This window comes from Phaenicophaeus curvirostris, chromosome 10 (assembly GCF_032191515.1).
Source record: "Phaenicophaeus curvirostris isolate KB17595 chromosome 10, BPBGC_Pcur_1.0, whole genome shotgun sequence".
Classification (NCBI taxonomy): domain Eukaryota; kingdom Metazoa; phylum Chordata; class Aves; order Cuculiformes; family Cuculidae; genus Phaenicophaeus; species Phaenicophaeus curvirostris.
This window is the reverse complement of record NC_091401.1, coordinates 11409832-11434097: the sequence shown is the minus strand read 5'-3', so window position 1 is coordinate 11434097 and position 24266 is coordinate 11409832. Positions and strand designations below refer to the sequence as shown.

General features: G+C 48.9%; 1 protein-coding gene across 1 annotated transcript in view; it reads right to left on the bottom strand.

Annotated features, from left to right (window-relative positions):
• IRS1 (insulin receptor substrate 1) overlaps window positions 1-20607 on the bottom strand; it is a 59095-nt gene extending 38488 nt beyond the window's left edge. The window contains exon 1 of the mRNA XM_069865403.1: window positions 16395-20607. Within this exon, the coding sequence (XP_069721504.1) occupies window positions 16422-19814 (3393 nt within the window). The 5' untranslated portion in view covers window positions 19815-20607 and the 3' untranslated portion in view covers window positions 16395-16421. The remainder of the gene's footprint in view (window positions 1-16394) is intronic.
• Window positions 20608-24266: the final 3659 nt, after the last annotated feature.

Sequence of the window (24266 nt, the reverse complement as noted above, 5' to 3'; positions counted from 1 at the left end):
TTGTCCAGAGGAGAGCAACAAGGCTGGGGAAGGGTCTGGAGAAAAAGTCTTATGAGGAGTGGCTGAGGGAACTGGGATTGTTTAGTCTGGAGAAAAGGAGGCTAAGGGGAGCCCCTAACACTCTCTACAACTACCTGGTAGGAGGTTGTAGTGAGGTGGTCTCTTCTCCCAAGTAACAAATGATAGGACCTCATTGCTCTCTACAACTACCTGAAAGGAGGTTGTAGAGAGGAGGGTGCTGGCCTCTTCTCCCAAGTGACAGGGGACAGGACAAGAGGGAATGGCCTCAAGCTCTGCCAGGGGAGGTTTAGGCTGGACATTAGGAAAAAATATTTCACAGAAAGGGTCATTGGGAACTGGAACAGGCTGCCCAGGGAGGTGGTTGAGAAGGTTAAACACCTTCCCTGGAGGTGTTTAAGGAATGGGTGGATGAGGTGCTAAGAAGAATGGTTTAGTGTTTGATAGGAATGGTTGGACTCGATGATCCGGTGGGTCTCTTCCAACCTGGTTATTCTATGATTCTATGATTCAAGTTGTGCCAGGGGAGGTTTAGATTGGATATTAGGAAAAATTTCTTTACTGAAAGAGTGGTAAAGCATTGAAAGAGTCTGCCCAGAGCAGTGGTGGAGTCTCCATCCCTAGAGGGGTTCAAAAAACAGGACATAGTTTAGTTGGCATGTTGGTATTGGGCTGATAATTGGACTGGATGACCTCAGAGGTCTTTTCGAACCTTAATGATTCTATGAAACCAATTTTGACAAACCCTCTCTGTTCTAACTCAGCACAAGCTGCAAAGGCCTCTGGGTGGTACAACTGGTGGTGCAAGTGGTCCCAGCAAACTCATGCTGGTCAGGATCAGACCTCACTAACAGCACGGTTCCACAGCAACTGAGTAGGCAGACAACTTCATACACAATCTTTGCTGATGGCAAAAGGAGAACCCAGACCAGAAGCAGCAGCAGTGTAAGCCAAGACAACTGTGAGGACAGTGCAAGGCACCAATCACAGAAGGTGTTCTACTTGAAGTTTTAAATAACCCAAGTACAGATTGGGGAAAAAAGAAGTTTAACTGCTGCCTGAAAGAATACTGCAGATGAAGTTTCACAGTTGGGTTGAAACAAACTAAGAGCAAGCTGCTGCCTAGAGAAATGGTCTCACATTCCCTCCTAATTACATTTCCAAGTGCCCCCATGCATCATCAACTGCAAGCAACCATAGGTGATGCCAACACCAACTCTCCAGAAAAACAGGTGTCAAGCAGACAGCAACAGCAGAGGGGCCTTTAAGCTGATGGCAAAGCTGCGCCTTGCATTCTGCTTCCAAAGTGGGACAGCTCCTTCTGGCCTTAAACCTGTCATACATACCTGCATGAATCAAGCCTAAAGACTCAGAACAGAGGAGGCCCAGCAATGGCAGAAGTTTTAAGTATGACTATAAGATACACAGATCAAGCCGGAGACATGAAAACAGATTCCAGACAGTGATTTGTATAACTCCTGAGTTCACGAAAAGAAAAGAAAAACCTTCAACAAGCTACAGAGAAGATCATCAAAAAAGCTGCTGTAGGAGTGTATTGGTTAAAAACACAAACACGTTGCAAAGCTATTGAAACAAGAGGAGTCCTGTACCGTAAAGGTTATCAATAAGTAACCTGTTTATTCTAAGCGTATAGCAGTCTTGCTAAAAATCTTTTGATTTTACCTGTTCCTTCAACCTAAATGCAAATGCTGAAATGTGACCCAAATCCATAAAGCACAAAGAAGTTATTTGACAAAGGAATAAAAGCTGATGAGCTACTCTAACAAACAGAAGTAAACAAGCATGAATCAAGACGGATCAAACGTCTCGCAAGACTACAAGAGAAGAATCTTCAGAAAAGATGAAATACCCAAGGTAAGAGAAAAATTAAACATTGAATTACAGATCATTTTGTAGCACTTTAGAACTAACTCGTTACTATAGCCAGTCAAAATTAATGGGGACTTGCTATTAATTCAAGCAGAACACTGTAGTAACAGCTTACAGGAGAAAAACAGAAAGTAAAAACAAGTTAAAGGGACACACTCTAAAAGGAGGCATGTTGCCTTGGTCCCACTGACCTCAGGCAATTTACTTCAAGTGAAGTGTCCTCCCCTTCCTCACCAAGATGAGAAACAGTCATCACACACTCATGCAGAACAATCATCACTCAAACCTTCCTCCAAAATATGTTCTCACAAATGTGACTAACATCTTACAGGTTTTTTCCCTCTGACAATTCTTGGCACATGGATGCTTTTCCACTACTACAATCCCACAATGTTATCAGCTTAACCAACTTCATTCATACCTACGCTTAAAATTCTCTAACAGCCTACAGAGCTCAGAGATAATGAATCATTCAAGCCATTAAAGCCCAATTACAACAACTGAAATCTGAGCTTCCCAGCATTATCCCAGTTTCTCCCGCTCACTCAGCTCACTCAGCCCCTGCATCCCTTCTTATATCCCTTCCTACGCAACTTGGCCTTCTCTAACTTTGTGAAACTTCTCTTGCAGAAGACCCAGTAACTAGACAGCCAATTTACACAGCCTGCCTGTCACTCTTGCCCTTCAATGTATTTAATCACCATTCCTCTGTACTTGTGGGTTTGTCCTCTTCTCTCCTCCTTCCAACCTCCTACCACTTCATGTTTTGTCTGCTCCTCCTCTGGATCAAAGGAGGTCCTGTAACCAGGTTTTTTCTGTGCATATACTATTTCTGCACAATCATGTCTGTTCAAATATATTTAATTATCATGTATATACTGACATTTGGCTTCATGGCAGATTAATCCAAATTAAAGTGATTAAAATAATCAAATTTAGATTAGCAAATGAGGAAACGTATATTTTTATGTTCTTAATGGTCATTCTCAAAGAGCAATAACCACTAAATCATGCTGATCTGCAAGATAACCTTTTAATGCAGCATTTGGTGTAGTCCCTAGTCAGACAACACTATTACCATATATTTATGCCAATTTGTGACATCAAATTAATGACCGATACAGGTCACTATTTACTAGCTATAGTCACATTTTACGACTTTTCAGGCTGTGCTTGAATGAAAATCAGGATGAAACTGTAAAATAGTATGCTCTGTATTTAGTTACCAGTTAACTAAAAAATAACAAAACGTCCTGAACACATAAGGAAGTTACTTAACAAGAGAAAACTTGCATTTAAAGACTTCCCTTTTCTCTTAAAGCCTCCTCTTTAATAAGTCAGTGAAATTGCGTGGCTTTGGCTACTACAGACTTCAGAGTTTCAGATATAGTAGAGTTCATGGGGGTTTTTTTAATTAAAAAAAAATCAGAAATTAAATCCAGTTTCCTGTTTTCTCAGTTCCAGTGTCTCTCACTCACCTCTGCACAAACTACTCATGCCATTAGGCTGGTCATGTATTAAAATGAAAACAAATGTCTCTGGCTATCTGCTGAAGCAGCTGCTGTTCTCAAAAGTGAGTTTTTAGCACTTCACATCCTGATTCTGGATACTCTGCCATCAGAAGTTCACTAGAGTAATGGTTTTATTTCCTCTGAACACTTGATAGTTACATCGATTGAAAGGTCTGTCTTAATTTAGATAAGATTAGTGTATTACAGCACACTCAGTCCTGGACACAGGTTTATTCTTGAAAAAGCATTACAAAAATTCCTTCAACTTGAACCATCCCAATTTCTCAACCCCACCTCGCTTTCTCCACGGATGTGCTACCACCACCTCAGGGTCAAAAAAGAAATTGAATGAAATATAAATATTTGCTGTCTTCCTGGGAAAGCCCTACATGGAGAAGAGAGGGAAAGAGGGGATGTGCATGTGGGGAATTGCATCAGTATAATTAGAGAGGTTTATCAAACTGGTAAATGTCTATGCTAGTAATTCTTCAGCTTTAAAGGGTATTTCCTAATTGAAAATATGCATCCCGTTTTCCAGAGCCTTCTTAGTGAAGAAACACCTCACCACCACCCCCACCACTCCCAATTAGATCAAACTGGGTGGCTCGCTGTTTTTGTTGTGTGCATGATAATGCAAAGACTCTCAAAGTTCCTGCTCAACAAAGACTTGTGTGAAACAGGCTTTGAAGACACAATAACATTCCTCTCCCGATTTTCAAGCCCCAAGGCTAAAAGCACCAAGTAACTATTCACTCTTCCATCTTGAGACACATTCCTAACCTAGTTCAAAGGCCTGAAAAAACATGCCCTAGCTGCATGCCTGCACACCTTCAGAAGGGCTTTTCCCTTGTATCACAGCTTGCTAAGGAAAGAGTTTCATACAGCAAAGAATTAAATGCATTTGAGAGTTTTGTTTCACTTTTAAGAACCCTTAGATTGTTTAAAATATTCAAGACTGTCTTGCATGTAAACTGATTAGCTACGTTAACCCAAGTGAGAAGCAAGTTTCACCATTTCCATGTTTAAACTAGCATTCCAGGACAGAGCACGGATGCTAGCAGGTATTAGTTCTTTAACGTCTGCTCTCAAGAAGCAGCCGTGGCAGGGAGGAGTGCACACAGCAGTTGTGAAAGGATGAGGGATGATTTCCAGCTGTTTGGTTTCCATCACTGTGCTTCTCTTTAGCTTCATCTGCCTCTGTTTTCATCTCAAACTGGCATAATAGATGTAAATCACACATAGCTATCTATCTATATCAAGATACTCAAGGAATGCAAAAACATTCTGCATCACTTTCACCAGATGATGATGAAGTCAACGAAATACATTAGTATTTTCAAAATACTGAACTAGAACAAATATTAACTTTCCACGAGAAAAATATTTACAGTTTTCAACCTACTGCTTCCCAAACAAAGTTCCTCTTCATACATACCATTTTACTGTTTCTCAGAAATCTGAATACCATCATGTGCAAAGTGAGGGAATATAAACAGTTACTAAATAATACTTCAGCCTAACTAAAATTGCCATTTACATGTACGGAACCAACACAAAGAAGCAGGGAAAGCACTCAGATGAGAGTAAAGGCAGCTGAGGGGAGACCACCCTTTGCAGTAAAACAAGCTGTTTAAATCTGCCCCAACATCTGGCAGGAGCACACCCTGGATGTGCCAACCAGCCTACTTTTTTGAGACAACAGGGAATAGCTTTAAACTAGAAAGGGGAAGATTTAGATCAGACATTAGGAAGAAATTCTTCACGACGAGGATGGTGAGGCTCTGGCACAGGTTGCTCAGGGAAGTTGTGGCTGCCCCGTCCCTGGAGGTGTTCACGGCCAGGTTGGATGGGTCTTTGAGCAGCCTGATCCAGTGGGAGGTGTTCCTGCCCAAGGCAGGAGGGTTGGAACTAGATGGGCTCTAAGGTCCCTTCCAGCGCAAACTGGACTTCAGCAAAGCCTTTGACACAGTTTCTCACAGCATTCTGTTTCGGAAACTGTCAGCCTCTGGCCTGGACAGACGCACACTCTCCTGGGTGGAAAACTGGTTGGATGGCCGGGCCCAGAGAGTGGTGGGAAATGGTGTGAAATCCAGCTGGAGGCCAGTGACAAGCGGAGTTCCCCAGGGCTCAGTGCTGGGTCCAGCCTTGTTCAATGTCTTTATCAATGACCTGGATGAAGGCATCGAGTGCACCCTTAGCAAGTTTGCAGACAACACTAAGCTGGGTGGAAGTGTGGATCTGCTGGAGGGTAGGGAGGCTCCAAAGGGATCTGAACAGGCTGGACTGCTGGGCTGAGTCCAATGGCATGAGGCTTAACAAGGCCAAGTGCCGGGTCCTGCACTTGGGGCACAACAACCCTATGCAGTGCTACAGACTAGGAGAAGTCTGTCTAGAAAGCTACCTGGAGGAGAAGGACCCAGGGGTGTTGGTTGACAGCCAACTGAACATGAGCCAGCAGTGGCCCAAGTGGCCAAGAAGGCCAATGACATCTTGACTTGTATCAGAAACGGCGTGACCAGCAGGTCCAGGGAGGTTTTTCTCCCTCTGTACTCGGCACTGGGGAGACCGCTCCTCGAATACTGTGTTCAGTTCGGGGCCCCTCACCACAAGAAGGATGTTGAGGCTCTGGAGCGAGTCCAGAGAAGAGCAACAAAGCTGGTGAGGGGGCTGGAGAAGAGGCCTTATGAGGAACGGCTGAGAGAGCTGGGGTTGTTTAGCCTGGAGAAGAGGAGACTGAGGGGAGACCTCATTGCTCTCTACAGCTACCTGAAAGGAGGTTGTGGAGAGGAGGGTGCTGGCCTCTTCTCCCAAGTGACAGGGGACAGGACAAGAGGGAATGGCCTCAAGCTCTGCCAGGGGAGATTTAGGCTGGACATTAGGAAAAAATTTTTCACGGAAAGGGTCATTGGACACTGGAACAGGCTGCCCAGGGAGGTGGTTGAGTCCCCTTCCCTGGAGGTGTTTAAGGCACGGGTGGACGAGGTGCTAAGGGGCATGGTTTAGTGTTTTATAGGAATGGTTGGACTCGATGATCCGGTGGGTCTCTTCCAACCTGGTTATTCTATGATTCTATGATTCCTGAACAACAAAACAGCACACAGCAAGTTCCCTTTGTTTGTAATGGGTTTCAGTACACCTAAGCTTTGGAAATGTTAGGGTTTCCCTACCTGTATTTCTGCTTAGATATGTGATCAAGCAATTAACTGTTTAGTACTCATGCACTTCCCTTTGTTTTTCAAAGGGCAACAAACTGCTATTCTGCAGTTAAAAAAAAAAATCAACTTTGTCTGCAATACCCACAGTCAAAAGTGGATCAACTGCTAAAAATACCATAACCCAGCAAAGCACAACAGGGTGGTAATGCTGTGCTGGTGCTTTGCAAGCAAAGGAGTGAAAAAGAGAAATAGGGGAAATGCAGCAGGTTAAAGAGAGGCATTTTTTTCGCTGTTATCAAATACATTTTCATCTTCCCAAGGATTTCAATTAGTCGCTTTCATTTTCACCAGATTAAAATGGTTCCTTTTGAATTTACCATCACTGCAAAAAGGTGTGTATCGCTCACTTCTCCCTCCACATAGCCATTGTACAGATCTTTGTTCCCACCAAAACAAGCAATACAATGTATTTCAGCAAAGTGACTAAATGCTAGTTGCACCTGGGCACCAGCGGTCCCACAATGCACACTACATAGAAAGGGATTCCAAGCTCCCACTTCGTCTCTTGGGGTTAAAAATTCCTTTTCTAATTTAGTAATCTCCTCTTCAAATGAAGGAAGGCAGCTATGATGAAAATTCATTACTATTCAGTGTTTTAATCTAAAAGATTCCCTCACTGGTACACATCAACACATCAGCTGTCACTCTAGATGTCTTTTTGCATGTCTCATACACAGCACAGGGCACAGGAAGCTCACGTCAGAAGTGAAGCAAGCAAGTCACAGCTTCAACCATGGCATTTCAAGTTGCCACCTTCCCTCAGTCACTTAAAAACTGACAAACAGTGCGACCCCAGCAGAGATGCTCCCTAAGGGAAGCAATGAACTCAGTCTTCTGCCTCCATCTATGCTTCATGGTTCTTTCAACCAAGACATGTGCCTTCTCTACAACTCTGGGCACAGTATTCAAACGTGAATGTTACTGGTGAGGTACTGACATCCCAGAACTTTTGAGAAGAATGAAGGGCAGCTTCGGGACGGGTTTGTATTTGGATTTTAAGTCTACAATTCAGTGAATTAAGGGCAGAAGGAAACCATACAACCACTGGCTTAGTCTCTTCGTGTTTGAGCATTTTACTCCTTTGGGGAACCGTTCCATTGAAGTAAAGCTCCCATGCACAGACCAGTTAAGCATTTGATTGACTGGCAAAGCCAGCTTATGGAGTTCCTGCCCCATAGGTATGTCTTAACAAATATTTGTGCACCACACTGAAAGCCAGACCACTGAAACTCGGCAGGAATCCAGGCTGATAGATAATGCACATTTTTTTCTATTCACACAGATTCCGTATTTCAAAGGAAGCTTGTGCAATGCTTAATTGCCCCAGTGGATTACAAATACAACTTACAGAGAGGGGGGGATTAAAAAAAGAAGAAACACAATAAATAGAAGATGTAGATGTTCCCAGGCTACTACCTTCCTGCACTTTATAACACGTACCATCGGACAGCTCAAATGTACAAGCACACTTCAGCAGCCCTACAAGCTGTAAAGTGCACAGCAGAATTCCATTCTTCCTGAAGCGAATCTTATTTGAAATTTTAACAGGTCACTTCTTCCACATCCCCAGCTTCCAAAAAAAAGGTATTTTACAACAGTTGACAAAATGTATGCAGGCAAATCTTCTGTGAGCCGCCACAGGAAGGGTATGTTTCACCTTATGGCTCAGGTGGCTGACACTGGATCTTTAAACTAGACTCCCAAATTATTACAAGCAGTTGAACACACACAAACTTTCACTGTCTCACCTGCCTGATCAAAAACTACTCTGAAGGAAATACACTTTGCAATTACCCAAGGTTAAATCTCTAATAATAGTCTTCAAAGAACATGACCTAGATATGTCAAACATGATCAGAGAGAGAGATATCAAGACATCTTCTAGTTAGTTAAGAGTGCCAAGCTTATTTAAATCTCCTTTATCTGTTCACACCTTGGCTTTTGTTATATTTCTCATCATTTCTGTAAGCAGAGTGTAAAGCTGTTAAAAAAAATAAAAGATTCTCAAGTTTAAGTTACCGAGGCCTCTCTTCTACTCTCTCTGTCTTGTGTATTCAAAATAATAACCATCACGAGTACCATTTATCACAAAACCCAGAATGATGTAAAAACAGAATAATGCTACTGACTTTTATGAATGGGTATTCTAGCACATCCGCTCACATACAGGCAAACAAAAGCCAGCTTTTAGCATTCTGACAAACTGGGAATCCAGATGTATTTGTTACTGTAAATCTATTTGTGTTGTAGCTCTTACCACAAAATGAAAAGCACAAGATCTTCCGTAACAAGTGACAATAATTTTGCCATTTGAAATTTTCTTTTAGAAGTTATTCTTTAAACTAAATGATTTTACAGGAATCTATGCTTATTAATCCATAAGACAAATTCTGAAACTAATGAACCTCATTTTTAATCAAATTTATAACTGTCCAAATACTAGACTGTAAAGAACTCTAGTGATAAAAACCAAAAATAGTGTAGTTAAAAAAACCAAACCTGTGTGACTATAGTTATCTTTTCATTACACGTACTTTATAAAACCAAGGGGGTTTAATGCTAAAATTCACAGATTCTTAATTCCAACTCCTACCTGTGGTTTACTGCTGTGGCTGTGACAGGGATGCTGCTACAAGACAAAGAATTCAGGAAAGAAAGCTGGAGGCAAAGCTTGCTTACCTTACTATGCACATCATCCTGTTAAGGTCAGCAGAATATCCAAATAATATAAGAAAAATCCAATCTAATCACAAGTAAGGAACATAAGCCGTTTCTAAACAGTGTCTATCCCAGCAATAAAGTTCAAAAGAAAAGTACAGAAGTAAAAACACCTTCAGAAAACTGCAGTACCATGCAAAATGAGCTCCTCTAGAACAAACTCTCTGTACATATCCAGGCTCTCTGCATTTCCCTGTAGTCATCCTCAAACTTTCATGTATCACCATCTCAGCTCCTTTCAGATCCTGAACACCTAGCCATTCTCTCCATCTTTGTCATCAGACCACAGTTTGCGTCCCCTAAGTGATTTCTCTCATTTCTATCTTCCTCCTGCACCAGTTTCTACAACTACTGTCTAGCCTTTACCTGCAATTCCTCATTATCTTATGACAGCATCCCATAGTCTCTCTTCCAACCACAGCCTGAGCCCCACGAACAGCATTGCCCCCCTTTTCCCTCCTATCTCTAAGAGCACTGTACTTCATAACTGCCAAACGCAATAAGTAGTTTTCAATTAATCTTGGCACAGAGGTAAAATCTAGCATCAAATTAGTTTTGAAAAATAACATCTCTTTTTTTTCCATATCACTGGACATCAAAATATTTGTTTTTTAAAGTTGAAGATCACTAATGACTTTATTTGCACAATAATCAGCACTGAACTAATCCAGAGCTTCAAAAAACTGGAAAAAAACACTCCACCATCTTCTCAACCAAGCTATTACACAGCTACTGCAACTCGTTCAAAAGAATATTCAAGTATTTTTTACTTTCTGTACTTGCATTCACATATTCATCAAGCCATGAAAATTGTGCAGTCCTAATGGACATCAAAAATTCCAGTATTATAAAGCATTCCTGAAACAATGCAACATACTGGCACAGGCTGCCCAGAGAAGTTGTGGCTTCCCCATCCCTGGAGGTGTTCAAGGCCAGGTTAGGTGGCACTTTGAGCAGCCTGATCCAGCAGGACGTGGAACTGGATAAGCTTTAAGGTCCCTTCCAACCCAACCCATTCTATGATTCTACACTAAGATATTGGTCAAGTAACATTCCTACTCCTGCATTTTATTTAAGGCTTGTAATCCTCTATTTACAAGTGTTACCTAAGGAAACCTGTGATCTCTCTACCATGCCAGTTAGAAATGAGCACCATCCTTGTCCTGCAACGTCCTGTGTCATTTGAAAATTTAAACCACATCCAAAAAATAGTTTAAACATTGACTAAATATGAAACCTCTGTGCTGAAGAAGTTCAGTTAGTACTTCATAACCAACCAAAATGGTTTATAAATCACACAGCTCAAATTTTTAAGCCAGAAAAAAAATCAGAAAGAAAAGTCACAAACAACTTTTCATTAAAATCAAAGTGGGGGAGGGATAATCAATAGTACAATTTAATGTAGCTAGATTAAAGGAACTGATCTACTGTGTAAATTACAAACAAAACTCAAAACATACAAACAACCCTCAAACACCCCTCCCCACAAAACATTAACTATAAACTGTGTTGAAGAGGAGAACTGCAAATATGCAAGTATCCAGAGACACATGCTCAATTTTGGCCAGTAATTAGGTACAGGGAAAACCTGGCATGCACACACAGGAAGAAATGCACTGTTTTGCCTACAGTCATATTCAGAGAGCATGGAGAACTTAAAACAACCTACTGGTATTTACCTCGGTGCTGACCCAAAACTACAAAACCTCCTGTTCTTTCAATTTCTGGAAACACGTTCCCCCCAAAAAATCATTTAAATCATACACAACAAATCATAGAATGGTTTGGATTGGAAGCGACCGTAAAGAATCATCTAGTTCCGCTCCCCTGCCATGGGCCAGGGCACTTTCCATCTTGTTTTCACATTTGTTTCAGTCATTTCACCTTAAGTTTTTAACTTGAGGAAACAAAAACAACTATTGAAAACTATTCAAGAAATAAAATTAAAAAGCAATGTCCCAATTAAAAAAAGTCCAGATACACTATACAAGAATTACATGAGTAATTTTCTGTTTGCCATCATCTGTATTTTCATGAGACACAAACAAATGTTTTGCTCTTCCCCTTGGTAGTGCTTTGCTTTAACTGGAAGCAGACAAAAGGCGTAACAACCACTGTACTGTATTCCCATTGCACTGTATTCCACCTTCTTACATCACCAAAAAACCCACACCACCCATGCACTGGGTAAAACCAGTGTCATTAAAGGTGCGAGCAAGCCAAGTTACCACTTGCTCACACTGCACACATTCTATTCCATGCTATTAGCACTCACTTTCACGAGTTCTCAGACTCATCAACGAAATGGAAATGAGGCAGGGGAATAATAGCTTTGCTTTGAAGCTCCGGAGATCAAAGCCACATACCTGGACTCACGCTACTCTCCTACTACAGCCTTTCCTGTTTCTCCAGAGCCAACATCTAAGGATTTCCTTATTGGGATGATTTTTTACTGTATATTCAGAACACAGGCTATCAGCCATTCATCTCCAAAACCCCTGCTCAATCACAGAATCACAGATTGCCCTGAGTTGGAAAGGACCCACAAGGACTGTTGAATCCAACTCCTCTCCCTGCACAGGACAACCCCAACATTCACACCATGTGCCTGGGTACATTGTCCAAAGGCTTCTGGAATATTGTCAGGCTTGCTGCCGTGACTGCTTCCCTGGGGAGCTGTTCCAGAGCTCCACCACCCTCTGAATGAAGAACTTTCTCCTAACATCCAACCCAACCTCCCACGGTACATCTTCCTGCCATTCCCTGGGGTTCTATCATTGGTCTCCTGAGAGGAGGTCAGCGCCTGTTCCTCCTCCTTCCCTTATGAGGAGGCAGTAAACTGCGACGATTAAGGAGCCTTCTCTTCTCACAGCTATTCCAAAAGCAGGATCCACAGCATATTCACAACATCCTCTCACGTGTGCATACAGAACTCGAAGCAGGAGGAAAACGCCTCACAGCAACACTGCTCTCCCTAGCTCTTGCCTTCCTTTCTCCATGTCACAGGCTGGTGTTTCCCAGCATGATTTTAGTAACTGTAGCATAAAAGTCCACTCATCAGAGGACCCAAGCACCAAAGAGTCACCGGCGAGGCTAGGCACAGAGTGCAGCACCAGTTATCCAAAGCGGAGGGAACTGTTTGGGCAGGGGAGAATGCAGGGCTGCACTGAAACTGGTACACTTGGGACAGGAATGGAGAAGAGAGTGAGGAAGGCTAGGGCAGGGATAAGGGAACAGCCAAGGATATAGGACAAGGAAAGCAATGGGACTGGAGCGTGCATAGGAAAGCTGGTGGAGCAAGAGAAGTGTATTTTTAATTAAATCTGGAAAACAACGTGACTATTTCAGACAGTATCTTTAATGTTAGGAGAAATGAGTACACTTGAAAGGAGTTAAAAATAGTTCAGAATGTGATGCCAGCACAACTTGGAGGCAGCTGGGTGTGGAGCAGGAAAGAGGAGTTAGCTAGCCTGCAGCAAAGCAGCAACAACCATTTTACCCACTAAGTGGTGAATGACCAGCATTTGGGGTCCTTGTCTTGTAGCGTGGAACAAAAGAAAATTCCAGAATAGATAAACCAGGTAGTTTTGGTCTTCGGGGTGAGGTGGAAGGCTGCTCTATGGAGAGGAGGGGGGGGAAAAAAGCAAAGCATGTGCAGCTCCTTTGCCACTTCTGAGATTAAAAGTGTAAATAACAATCCACAAAAGAGATGTAGAGCAAAGAAAGGGCACCAAATGCAGCCTTCCCTATTCCTTGCTCTGACACCTGCAGCTTCACATTTCCCTTCCCAAGTCAGGATATTCTCTCTGCCGTACCTACAAACACACCAAGTAGCTTTCCCTTCCTCTTTCATTGCTCAGACACCAAGAGGAGAAACAACCACCACAGCCTCCCTGCTCTCAGCAGAGCCTGAGCAACCTCGTCTGCCAAGCGCAGCACAGGGGAAAGCTGGAAGCTGGTTGAGGCAGCACAACCCACTCAGCTGCTTGTTGAAAAGGGCATCCAGAGCTCTGGAGAACCGGAGCACCCTCACTGCATATGGAGTTAACAGGCGAAAGGGAACGGTTTAGCTGAAGGTGCTTCCCAATTCTTCCAGGCATGTGCAAACAGACTGTTTGCAGGTCTGTAAATCACTCGCCTCCAGGCAGGTTTTCTCAAGAATGGCATATGGTACACCCTACCTGGGCCCATTCCCCTGCCAAACCTAAGTCCCACCTCCAAAGCAAAAAAAAGGCAGAAGGACATGTGAAAAAAACAGCTGTAAAAAATGGTTTAACACAGACAAAACACTTTTTTTTTTCCTTACACACTTAACAACAGATGAGCTGGTTGGGCTGAACTTTGCAAAGGAAAGTTTCAGCTGATGACAACAAGTCTAGCCCGGGAAAATGAAGAGTTCAAAGGGTTAATGTCTGAGAAAGCTGCAAGGAACTAACATAAATTTATAGTGGGAAGGGAAAGGGAACCGCCATGGCTACAAACTCCCCATATAATTATAGCCTCACTCGTCCCCTGCCTCCCAGAAGAAGCTGTGCTTCCTCAGTCCAACCCCAATTTGGGGAAATAAGAACAGACTTCAAACAGCAATTACTCTATTAGACATTACCTTTCACAGTGCTGCTCTGGAAAACATCTACATAGTATTTTTCAGCATGTTCTTCTATTAGGTCTTCCACATCCTGATCTTCCTCTCAACAGCATAATCACAGCAGGTATCTACCTACCGCCGTGACGGAGAACATTGCCACAGCTTTTATTTTAAAGATGACACATACGATCAATTAAATAAGTTGTCTACATCAAAAGCAAGCAGTGCATTTAGGAAGAAATCTGTGTAAGTAAACAGTAATGACACTGCTGCCACCCAGACCTGCATTCTCATGCACGTTTATTAGTTATCCACATGCTGACAGAGGATTCTCTCTTGCACTTGCTCCCCCAATCTCAGCACACAACAAAGAGAAAATAAAGTGATGCTCCTAGCAATGTGACTTAAGTACAGCACATGTTGCATCCTCTGGCAAAAAAAAAAACCAAACTTCTGAAGACTTCACAACACCAACGCTGCCCTAGCCAGGCATTCCTAAAGACAGTCTACACAGGGTCTTGCCAGCACATCCCAGAACAGAGAGAGTAGCAGTGTAAGTCTGGTCACAGACAATGCATTGAGACAGCCAGCATGCTCCTGTCAGATACACACAAAAATAACCATTTCCTTCCAGTTACCGTTTGAACCAGACCAGCAATATCTGCGCTAATCTTAAACCTTATCTCAAACTTTGAAACAGGTATTCATAGGTCACCTAAGACTAACAACTAACATTGCATTGCTCTAGCAGGCAATTGTATCAAGTGCTAATTAGCAAATGCAAAGAGATGGTTTTGCTTTTGTTCAGATTGTAAGGATGCACAACATATAAATGGTGAGGGCAGGATCCCAGGCATTGCAGTAAAACCAGCCCTCAGCATTTCCTGGAGCAGAGCAAACAAGCAATACAGATTACAGTTTATTACAGTTTAGATGCAAACAGTGGTATGAGATTCTTACCCTTTTATTACACATATTCATAATAACTACTTCAACTACTGTGACTGCTGCTGCTCAAGTATGTAGAAAACTGCTAAAATCACACGTCGCAACACTGTGAACTGGGTAGCTACCTACTAGCACCTGCCCTGCACCAAAACCATCCCCACCTTTCATGAAAGGCCTCACTTGGTGAGCTCTAAACAAGACACACATGTGCTGCATGAAGTTCCCTCCTACCAGAAGCATCACATTGCTTGCAACAATGCACCCACTCATCTTACACACCCGTAACCACTGTGCAACAGCCTGGAAGAAGTGTTTCCCAAATGAAAAATGAAAAGCTTCAAGGAAACATGGACCCCATCGGTCACTGCCAAAGCCCCAGCCCATATAGCTCCTTTCCTGCTGCAGTTTGTAATTGCTGTGAGCACAGCACAGCCAGGCTCAGCATCAGCTGGAACACAAGCGACAGGATGCCCTGAAAGCCTGGAGAGCTGTTTTCCAACTTCAACGCACCTTCCAAACCACAGTGAACCAATGTTCATGGCAGCCCTGTCAGGGAGCTGCTGTTAGCTGTGTTCTGCACATGGGGAAGCAAAATCTGGCACAGCCAGCTGCTTCACCCTCAGCCAGGCACTATTACTGACCGAACTAGGACTACCATGGCAGTTTACCATTTCTACACCATAGCTAACTCACTGTTCTTTCTCCTTACACATACTTTTGAAGCACACCTACTTCTGAAAAGTAAATAAACACAGCAACCTAGTAAGCACAGCATCGTATCCCTGTCTGAAGAGGGTCATCCAAGCGTGCTTTGGCAGGCATCCCTGTGCAGGTGAGGGCCAGCAGCTAGGATGCCTCGTGGAAGCTCTGGCCACCAAACCACACTGCAGATACAAAAGCCCAAATACACAATGACACCACTCTGAGGGGGCTGCAAGACCGGGGTGCAGCACCTCCCCAGGGCAGGACGCTGCCCCAGGCTTTGAGAGCCTGCACGGGAGCCCCCTCCCCTGACAGAGACTGCGACACCGAAGCCTCCAGGGCAGGATGCTCTGCAAGCCCCACGGGAGACCCTTGTACGTCCTGCCGCCCCCACCCCACGCAGGGACTGAGACACCAGGATGCTCTGCGAGCCCCACGGGAGACCCTCAGCACCCACCACCACCCTTTCCCCTTGCAGAGACATCGACAACAGGGTGCAGGGACTGTGATACCGGAGCCCTCCTGGGGCAGGAGCACCCCAGCACCCCCCGGCACACACTGCCACCCTCTCCCCTTGCAGAGACTGTGACACCAGAGCCTCCAGGGCAGGATGCTCTGCCAGCCCCACGGGAGCCCCTTCTTTTTGCAGGGACGGTGACACCGAAGCCTCCCCGGGGCAGGATGCTCTGCGAGCCCCTCGGCACCCACCGCCCCCCGCAGAGCCCGGGACGCCGGAGCCCCCCCCGGGGCAGGACGCTACCGCAGGCTCCCCTCCCGCTGCCCCGGCCGAGCCGCCGCGCTCACCGTCCTTCCCGGCGGGGGTCCCGGCTCCTACGCCTCGTCCCGCTTCTGGAAGCTGATGCTGGCGTAGGCGCTGGGGTCGTCGCCGGCCCGGGGCTGCCCCGGGGGCTGGGCCTGCTGCCGGCCCCGCGCCGGGGCGCTGCCCTCGGGGCCGCGGGGGTGGTGGCGGGGGCGCCGCGGGGCGCAGCCCCTGCCCAGGTCCAGGTCGATGTAGTTGAGCCCGTTCTCGGGCGGCTCCCGGCGCTCCGCGGGGCGCAGCCACACGTTCTCGAAGGAAGCCGAGCTGTGCCGCTTCGCCTCCTCCCCGCATCCCGCGATGCCCCCGGCGCCGGGAAAAGGAGCCCCGAGCCCCGCGGAGGAGAAGGTCTCGGAGCTGTGGCGCCGGCGCCCGCCCTGCGGGTCGGCTCGGATCACCTTGGCGCTGCGGCTGCGCCCGGGGCTCAGGCTGACCCGGGTGAAGGCGCTGCCCGCGCCGGGGCCGCCGAGCAGCGACGAGGAGGAGGAGCGCGGGGCGGCCGCCGGCGCCGTCGTCGCGGGCTTCTCGGCGGCGTAGCCGAGCGGGAGAGCGGGCGAGCGGTGGGACGAGCCCTCGGCGGGCCGGGGCCGCATCCCTACGGCGTCCCGGGGCGCCGCGTCGGCGGGGCGGCTGCCACCGCCGCCCCGCAGCTGCATCCCCAGAGCGTCCCGGGACGCGGCATCCGCGCCGGGGCGGGGCGCCCGCAGCTCCATGTTCACGTATTCCTCGGCTCCGCCGCCGCCGCCCGGCGCGGGCGAGGGGAAAGGGGGCTTCCCGACGGCGGCGCCGAACTCGATGTTGACGTACTCGCCGGGGCTCTTGGGCTCGGGGGGCAGGAGGAGCGGCGGCTGCTCCCGCGCCCGGGGCAGCGTGCTGGCCTTGGGGCCGCGCAGCGAGAGCCGCGTGGGGCGCGCGGGGCGGCCCCGCGTCTGCACCGCCGTGTCCGCCGTGCGCGGGGGCTGCGCCCGCGGGGCGCCCTCCGCGCCGCTAACGCCGCCGCCGCCGCCCAAGCTGTCGCTGCTGGTGGAGGAGGACGAGTCCTCGGCGGCGTAGAGGAGGCGCCCGCACCCCAGGGCGACGCGGGGCTGCGGGCTGCCCTCCTCGGCGCCGCAGCCCCGGCGGTGCACGTGCTTGAATGAGCGCGGCAGCGAGAAGTAGGAGCAGACGGGTTTGGCGGGGCCCGTCGCCTCCTCGACGCCCCGCTGCACCGCAGCCCCGAAGTAGCAGTCGGGAGGGGTGCTGGTGGTGGAGCCGCTGGCCGGGGACATGTTGATGTAGTCGCTGCCGCCGCAGGGCAACTTCCCTTCGTTGCTCTCCACCGAGAGTTTGGGGTGGTGGCCGCCGCCGTTGGTCCAGATCTTGCCGTAGCCCGCGGAGCCGCTGTCCGGGGAGTAGCTGCCGCTGGGGGACATCATCATGTAGCCGTTGGAGTCCACCGTGGCCGGAGTGTGGCGGCCTCCCCTGCCGGGGTTGATGATCTGCTGGGGGGCCGACACGCTCTTTGGGCTCATGGGCATGTAGTCACCACCCTTGGGGGCCGCCCCGCTGCTGGGCACAGGGGCTACGCCGGGGGACATGGGCATGTAGCCGTCATCCGTGTGCGGGGCGGAGTTGGTCCGATGATGGCCGCTGTCCAGGGGGTGCATTTCCAGACACTCCTCTGGGTACGAGTGTGTAGGCACAAAGGCCGAGTGCCTGTAAGAGGGCAGCCGGCTACCACCGCAGGGGTAAGAAGGCAGCATCTCAGTGTACTCCTCAATGGAGGCCACCGAAGACTGCGAGGGTGTCTTCTGGTGGGAGATGGTGGGTGAAGTGCCTGCAGAGTGAGTCCGCTTCCTGAAGGCTTTCTCCAAGTCGGCAATCTCCTCGCTACCGCCTCGAGGACAGCACGGCGTGCTAGGGTAGCGGGCCTGCTGCTGTGGGTGGCAGGTGCGTGGGATGAAGTGGCCATTGGGGGCTGCCAGGCTGCAGCAAGAGGAGGTGGCCTTCCCCCCCATGCAGATGTAGTTGAGCTCTTCGTCGCCTCGAGCTGGTGGCGTGTGACCCAATGAATCTGGGGTCACACTGCGAAAAGAGCTGCGGAAGTCACACGGGCTGGAACCATACTCATCAGAGGAAATGAATCCACCATCGCTCGGGGAACCAGAAACTGAAGCACTAGACCTTCGTGGAAACAGGCAGTCCGAGGTGGAACCATGGCCACTAGTGCTGCTGGATGACAGGCTGACTGGACTGGTGGCTGAAGGAGAGCAGCGCGAGGAAGGCATTGGGATGGATCGGCTGTGGTTGAGCGGAGGATGGAGCCTGGAGTTGCCACGGTGTCTATGTGAATGGGTTCTGTTGGCACTGGGACTAACTGGGCTACCATCCACAGACGCGGGCCTCGACATCGTGCCTTCCCCATCACTCGACGCTCGCACACGAAAAGAGCTGGGTTTGCCACCTGTACCCCCACCCCCAGCAGGAGAGGTGGCTGTGACGCTCTCAGTCCTGGACCGGCGACTGAGCCCCACTTGGCTGGGCGGAGGGTTGTTGGCATGATGCCTGCTGCGAAGGGGCACAGAGATGGGGTTGGAACAATTTGAGGAAGACTGGCTCTTGCTGCGGGGTCGGAATTCCTCGCTCATTGCTCGCATGGCCTCCAGGATGGTTTCATGCATGTTCTGCGCCACCACCGAGTCATCCACCTGCATCCAGAACTCACCGGGCCCAGTGACAGCAGAGCGCCCCACCTCAATGAAGAAGAAGTTCTCAGAGTGACCACAGCGGCGGATATTGAGAAGCTGCAGCACCACAGCAGCCGCATCTGAGTTCAGTTTCACAAAGCTGATGGTCTTGTTAGTCAGGCACAGGCGGTAGATGCCAATCAGGTTCTTTGTCTGGCCTAGGCCCTTAGGCTTCAGAATTACTTGCCAAACTTCCTTAAAAGCTGGGCCAGGGGCCACCTCACCATAGCTGTCCTCGCCCGCATCCCCGAGTCCCGCGCTGCTGCCGAAGGTGACGTCGCTGTGGTGGTGGTGGTGGTGGTGGTGATGGAGGTGGTGGTGGCCCTTGGTCCTGTTGTGCAACTGCAGCAGCGCTTGGTACCAGCTCTCCTGTTCGGGCTCACTGTCGGCTGCAATGGCAAAGTGCTCGTCCTTGGTGTAGAGGGCCACCAGGTGCTTGTTCTTGGAGTCAGCCCGCTTGTTGATGTTGAAGCAGCTTTCTAGTGGGATAGAGCGCTTGGGGGCCCCCGACTTATGTCTCCATTTCTTCTCATTCTCATAATACTCCAGCCGGGCGGGTCCGGACTCGCTTGCTGCCCTCAGCACGAAAAAGCGTTTATGCATGCTCTTGGGTTTGCGCAAGTAACCCACCTTCCTGACATCCGAGAAGAAGCCCTCGTTATTCTCCGTGGGGCTGGCCATGGCGAGAGGCGGCGGAGCCGTTCCTGCGGCTTAGCAGTCCGCAAGACCCCAAACCCCTAAAATATAATTCATGCAACAACAATTAAGAAACAAAACAAACAACAACAAAAAAGAAAAATACCCCAGGCAAATAGCTCGGGATCCTCTTTGGAGGGACGGGAGCAGCGTGCGAGCAGCTGCTGAGAGGCAGCCCCCGGCACCGAATCGGAGTTCCCGTCGCGGCCGATGCCCAAATCGCTCTTAGATGAGAAAAAGTCCCGTCCCGATCGGTCCAGACCCAAGTCTCGTCCCGGGAGCGGACGCCGGGAGGGAGAAACGCATCTTCCCCCGGCGGGGTCCCCTCCCCGGCTCCGGGCGCAGCGATGCCTCCTGCAGATTAAATATCCTCCTGGGGGCGGAGATTGCTTTGCAAAGTCCGGGGTTTGCACCCAAAACCACGCGCCGCTTTAGGAAGAAGGGGAGAAATAAAAAAAAATTTAAAAAATTTAAAAAAAAAAAAAGACAACCCTAAGAAGCCGGAGGCTGGCGGGGCTCAGCCGGCGCGGCGGCTGCCGACCCCATTCAGTCCCATCGCGTTAGGCAGGGAAAGCGCCGTTCCCACGCGCGGCGGGCGGGGAGGCGGCCCGAGCTCCGGCATCCTCGCTTCCTCCTCCTCTTCATGCCAGGCGGCAGCGCCCGGGCACGGCGCCGCGGTCCCCTCCGCTGCTCCGCCGAGTTTCGCCCCTCCGCAGCCGCTCGCTGCGAGCGGAACGACACGTGACGGCGCCGGAGCGCGGACCATCCCCGGAGCCGCCGCCGCCAGCCGCCCGGCCAGCCCCTCGGCGCGCCCGCGGGGGCGACACCGCCCGCCCCGCTCCCATTGGCGCGGCCGCGGGGGCCACGCCCCGCCCGCCGCGCTCCCATTGGCTGCGCCGCGGGGAAGCCCCGCCCCTCCCGCCCAGCGCCGCGTTCTCGTTGGTGCTGCCGCGGGTGCGCCACCGCAGGCCCCGCCCCGCTAGCGCCACCGCCCGGCCGCCGCGCTCCCATTGGTGCGGTCCGGGGAGGCCACGCCCACCGCGCGCCCACTGGCCGGACCGCGCCGCCGGCTCCGCCCCACCCGCCGGGCTCCGCGCTCCCATTGGAGCGGCCGCGTGCCGGTCACGCGCTGCTCGGGCAGGGAGGGCGCGGCGGCGCGGAGTGAGGAGGAGGAGGCGGCGCCATTCACGCCGGGTTATTTACAGCCGCCGCCACCGCCTCTGCAGTGGGCGGGGAGCCTGGGGGCTCGGCGGGCGTGCCTTGCTCTCCCTGTCACCTCTCAGCGCCCCTCTTGCCCCCCCCCTTCCTTCTTTCCTCCTCCCTACTCGCCTCACCTTTCCTTCTCCTCGTCTCACCCTTCCTTCTCTCCTCCATCCTCTCCCTTCCTCCTCCATCCTCTCCCTTCCTCCTCCATCCTCTCCCTTCCTCCTCCATCCTCTCCCTTCCTCCTCCATCCTCTCCCTTCCTCCTCCATCCTCTCCCTTCCTCCTCCTCCTTTCCTCACCCTTCACCTTTCCTCCTCTTCTCCTTCTCCCTCTGCCCCTTACTTCTCCCCTCCGTCTCCCTGGCTCCGCTCAGGGCCCGGGCGGCTGTCGGGGTCCCCAGGAGGAAGGTTCTTTCCCCCGTGCGGAGCCGAGCCCTTCGCTGTGGTTTCCCCGCATCGTTCTGTGCTGAACTAAACCCCGTTTTCGGCTCGCGGGGCTGGGAGGCGCCGCGCGGCTCCTGCCGCCTCGGTGGGAAACGCGCTCTGCCCGCGCGGCCTCAATAAATTGCTCAATGCTGCCATCCCCAGGGCAGCTCCGAGCAGCCCCGCTCCACCTCCTGCCTAGAGAGAAGATCTGCCTGCAGGTTTTCTCTCCTGCTGCGTCTTTCCCAGCGCCCTGTCCCCAGCTGGGTGTCCCTGGGCACCCCGTGCAGAGGGCTCAAAGTCTAGCTGGAGCGGCTGCTCCCTGCTGGATGGAGGAGAAAGCAGGATAGAGCGCTCACACCTCCTCTCGAGGGTGCAACGCAACATGGATTGATGCCGCATCAAAAGAAGCGTGGCCAAGAGGGTGAGGGAGGCGATTCTCTCCGCTCCCATGAGACCCTACCTGGACTCCCGTGCCAAGTTGTGGAATTTCCAACATAAGAAGGATATGGAACTATTGGAACAAGTTCAGAGGAGGCCACAAAGATAATGGAAGGCTGGAGCACCTCTGCTGTGAGAGCACTGGGGCTGTTCAGCCTGGAGAAGAGAAGGCTCTGGGGAAACCTTAGAACAGCTTCCAGTACTGAAAGAGGCTCCAGGCAAGCTGGGGAGGTGCTTTTTAAAAGGTTATGGCGTGATAGGATGAGGAAGAATGGCTATAAGTTGGAAAGGGGAAGATTTAGATTAGACATTAGGAAGAAATTCTTCACAATGAGAGTGGGGAGGCTCTGGCACAATTTTCCCAGAGAAGCTGGGGCTGCCCCATCCCTGGAGGTGTTCAGGGCCAGGTAGGATGTGGCTATGAGCAGCCTGGTCCAGTGGGAGGTGGCTCTGCCCACGGCCAGGGGGTTGAAACTAGATGGGCTTTTATGTCCCTTCCAACCCAAACTATTCTATGATTTACATAGGTCCAAATGTGGAATAAACAAGTGAGAGATTTTTCTAATGCATCTGCATTACCAAGTTTGTCACCAGGGAGATCGTGGTTGTGCGATTATTTGACAAGAGAAGCTGGCTGGTCGGAACATGGAAAGCTCCCCTGAAGCAGTTGCAGAACCCATAGAATCATTGGATGTCAATAGTTGGTAGGGACCCACAAGGATCATCAAGTCTAGCTGCTGTCCCAGACAGGACAACCTCACCCTTCACACCATATGCCTGAGAGCATTGTTCAAATGCTTCTAGAATACTGGCAGGCTTGGCACCATGACTGCTAAGCACAGCAGGTTGGTCAGGTCCTTGTCCAGTTGGGTTCTTAATATGTCCACAGATGGAGATCCCACAGCCTCTCCAGGCAACCTGCTCCAGCATTTGACCACCCCCACAGCAAGAAAGATTTTTCTTGCATTTAAACAGAATTCTTTGTATTTCAGTTGGTGCCCGTTTCCTTTTGTCCTGAGGCTGGGCACCACAGAGAAGGGCCTGGCTCTCCATCCCTCTTATCACATCAACACAGCTATATTCTGGCCCTTGCTCCAAGGTTGGATTGCATATTTCATTTGTTTAAACTCATTTGCAGCATTTACTTTTCTGCATTCAACAGTAAGGATGAAGCTTGCGTAACACCTTAAAAATAGCATGGTTTGCTTTAAACTAGTTAAATCATTACTTATACAAGTTGCTTAATTTCTCTGTTAAAGGAAGGGTAGTAATATTATGATTATAGTGGAAATGCAAACCAACAGATCTTACATCCTCAACTTCTACCGTCATCTTGAGGCAAATCAAGAACACATATGGAATGACAAATTAGAATCTTCAAATGTGTTACATTATGAACAGTAAGCATATCTGATTGTTAGCAGCTCTATTGCACTGTATAACAGTAATGAGAACTAGAAAAGTCTAAGTCATCATTTCCATACCTTGCTTATTAGAATTTTTTCGACAGTGTATTCTCCACTTCACATGTAAAGCAGTTTTACTGGTATCAGCATTTAGACAGACCACATATATTAATTACATGAAATATTTATGTTCTAGTGATCAATTAACCAGCTTTCATCTTAAAAAACACACTATAAATTCATACAGATCATATCTTCTTTGTATTTTTCTACCTCCCTATGCACCTTAGTATGTGTCCATTGAAAGAAGCCAGAAAAGATAAAACATCATTCCTATGCTTTACACTGGGGAATACAGATATCCTGCTGCACTATCACTAAACTAACAGGAAGCTAAGCAGTACTCTTGGATAATTCCCAGACAATACTGATCAACCTCCAGCTCTGCCTCTGTTATCTTTAGATTTCCATCATGTAATACGTTCAGAAAAGGCTTCCATGCTTCACAGAATTATTTTTTGGCTTTAATTCTGTCTCCTTGGCCACAGACAAAATTGCCTGGAGCATGAATTTCAAAAGGGAAGTTACAGAATCTTTTACCCAATCTATAATAATTTTTGTCTGTGCATGGCTTAAAGCAATGGTCTCAAGCAGTTTTTGACTGGGAAAGGAAGTTTCACAAGTCTGTGGGGTTTGGGTTTGTTTTTTACTGCTGTGGCAAAGTCCACAGAAGTATGAACATGAAAGCCAAATAGAAGAGTTTGCCCACAGTTATTTGGTGATAGCAGCAAGTCTTGGTCTTATTCAGCTTTATTTCATCTTCGAGGTGCCATAGTGTTTAACCATGAATGACAAGGAAAGCAGAAGGCAACATGCATGTTATTTCCTGCAGTGGTATTTAGCAGTTACAGAAGAAAATGAGAAAAGGCGTTGATCCCTACAGGATCCTACAGGCGGGAGCCT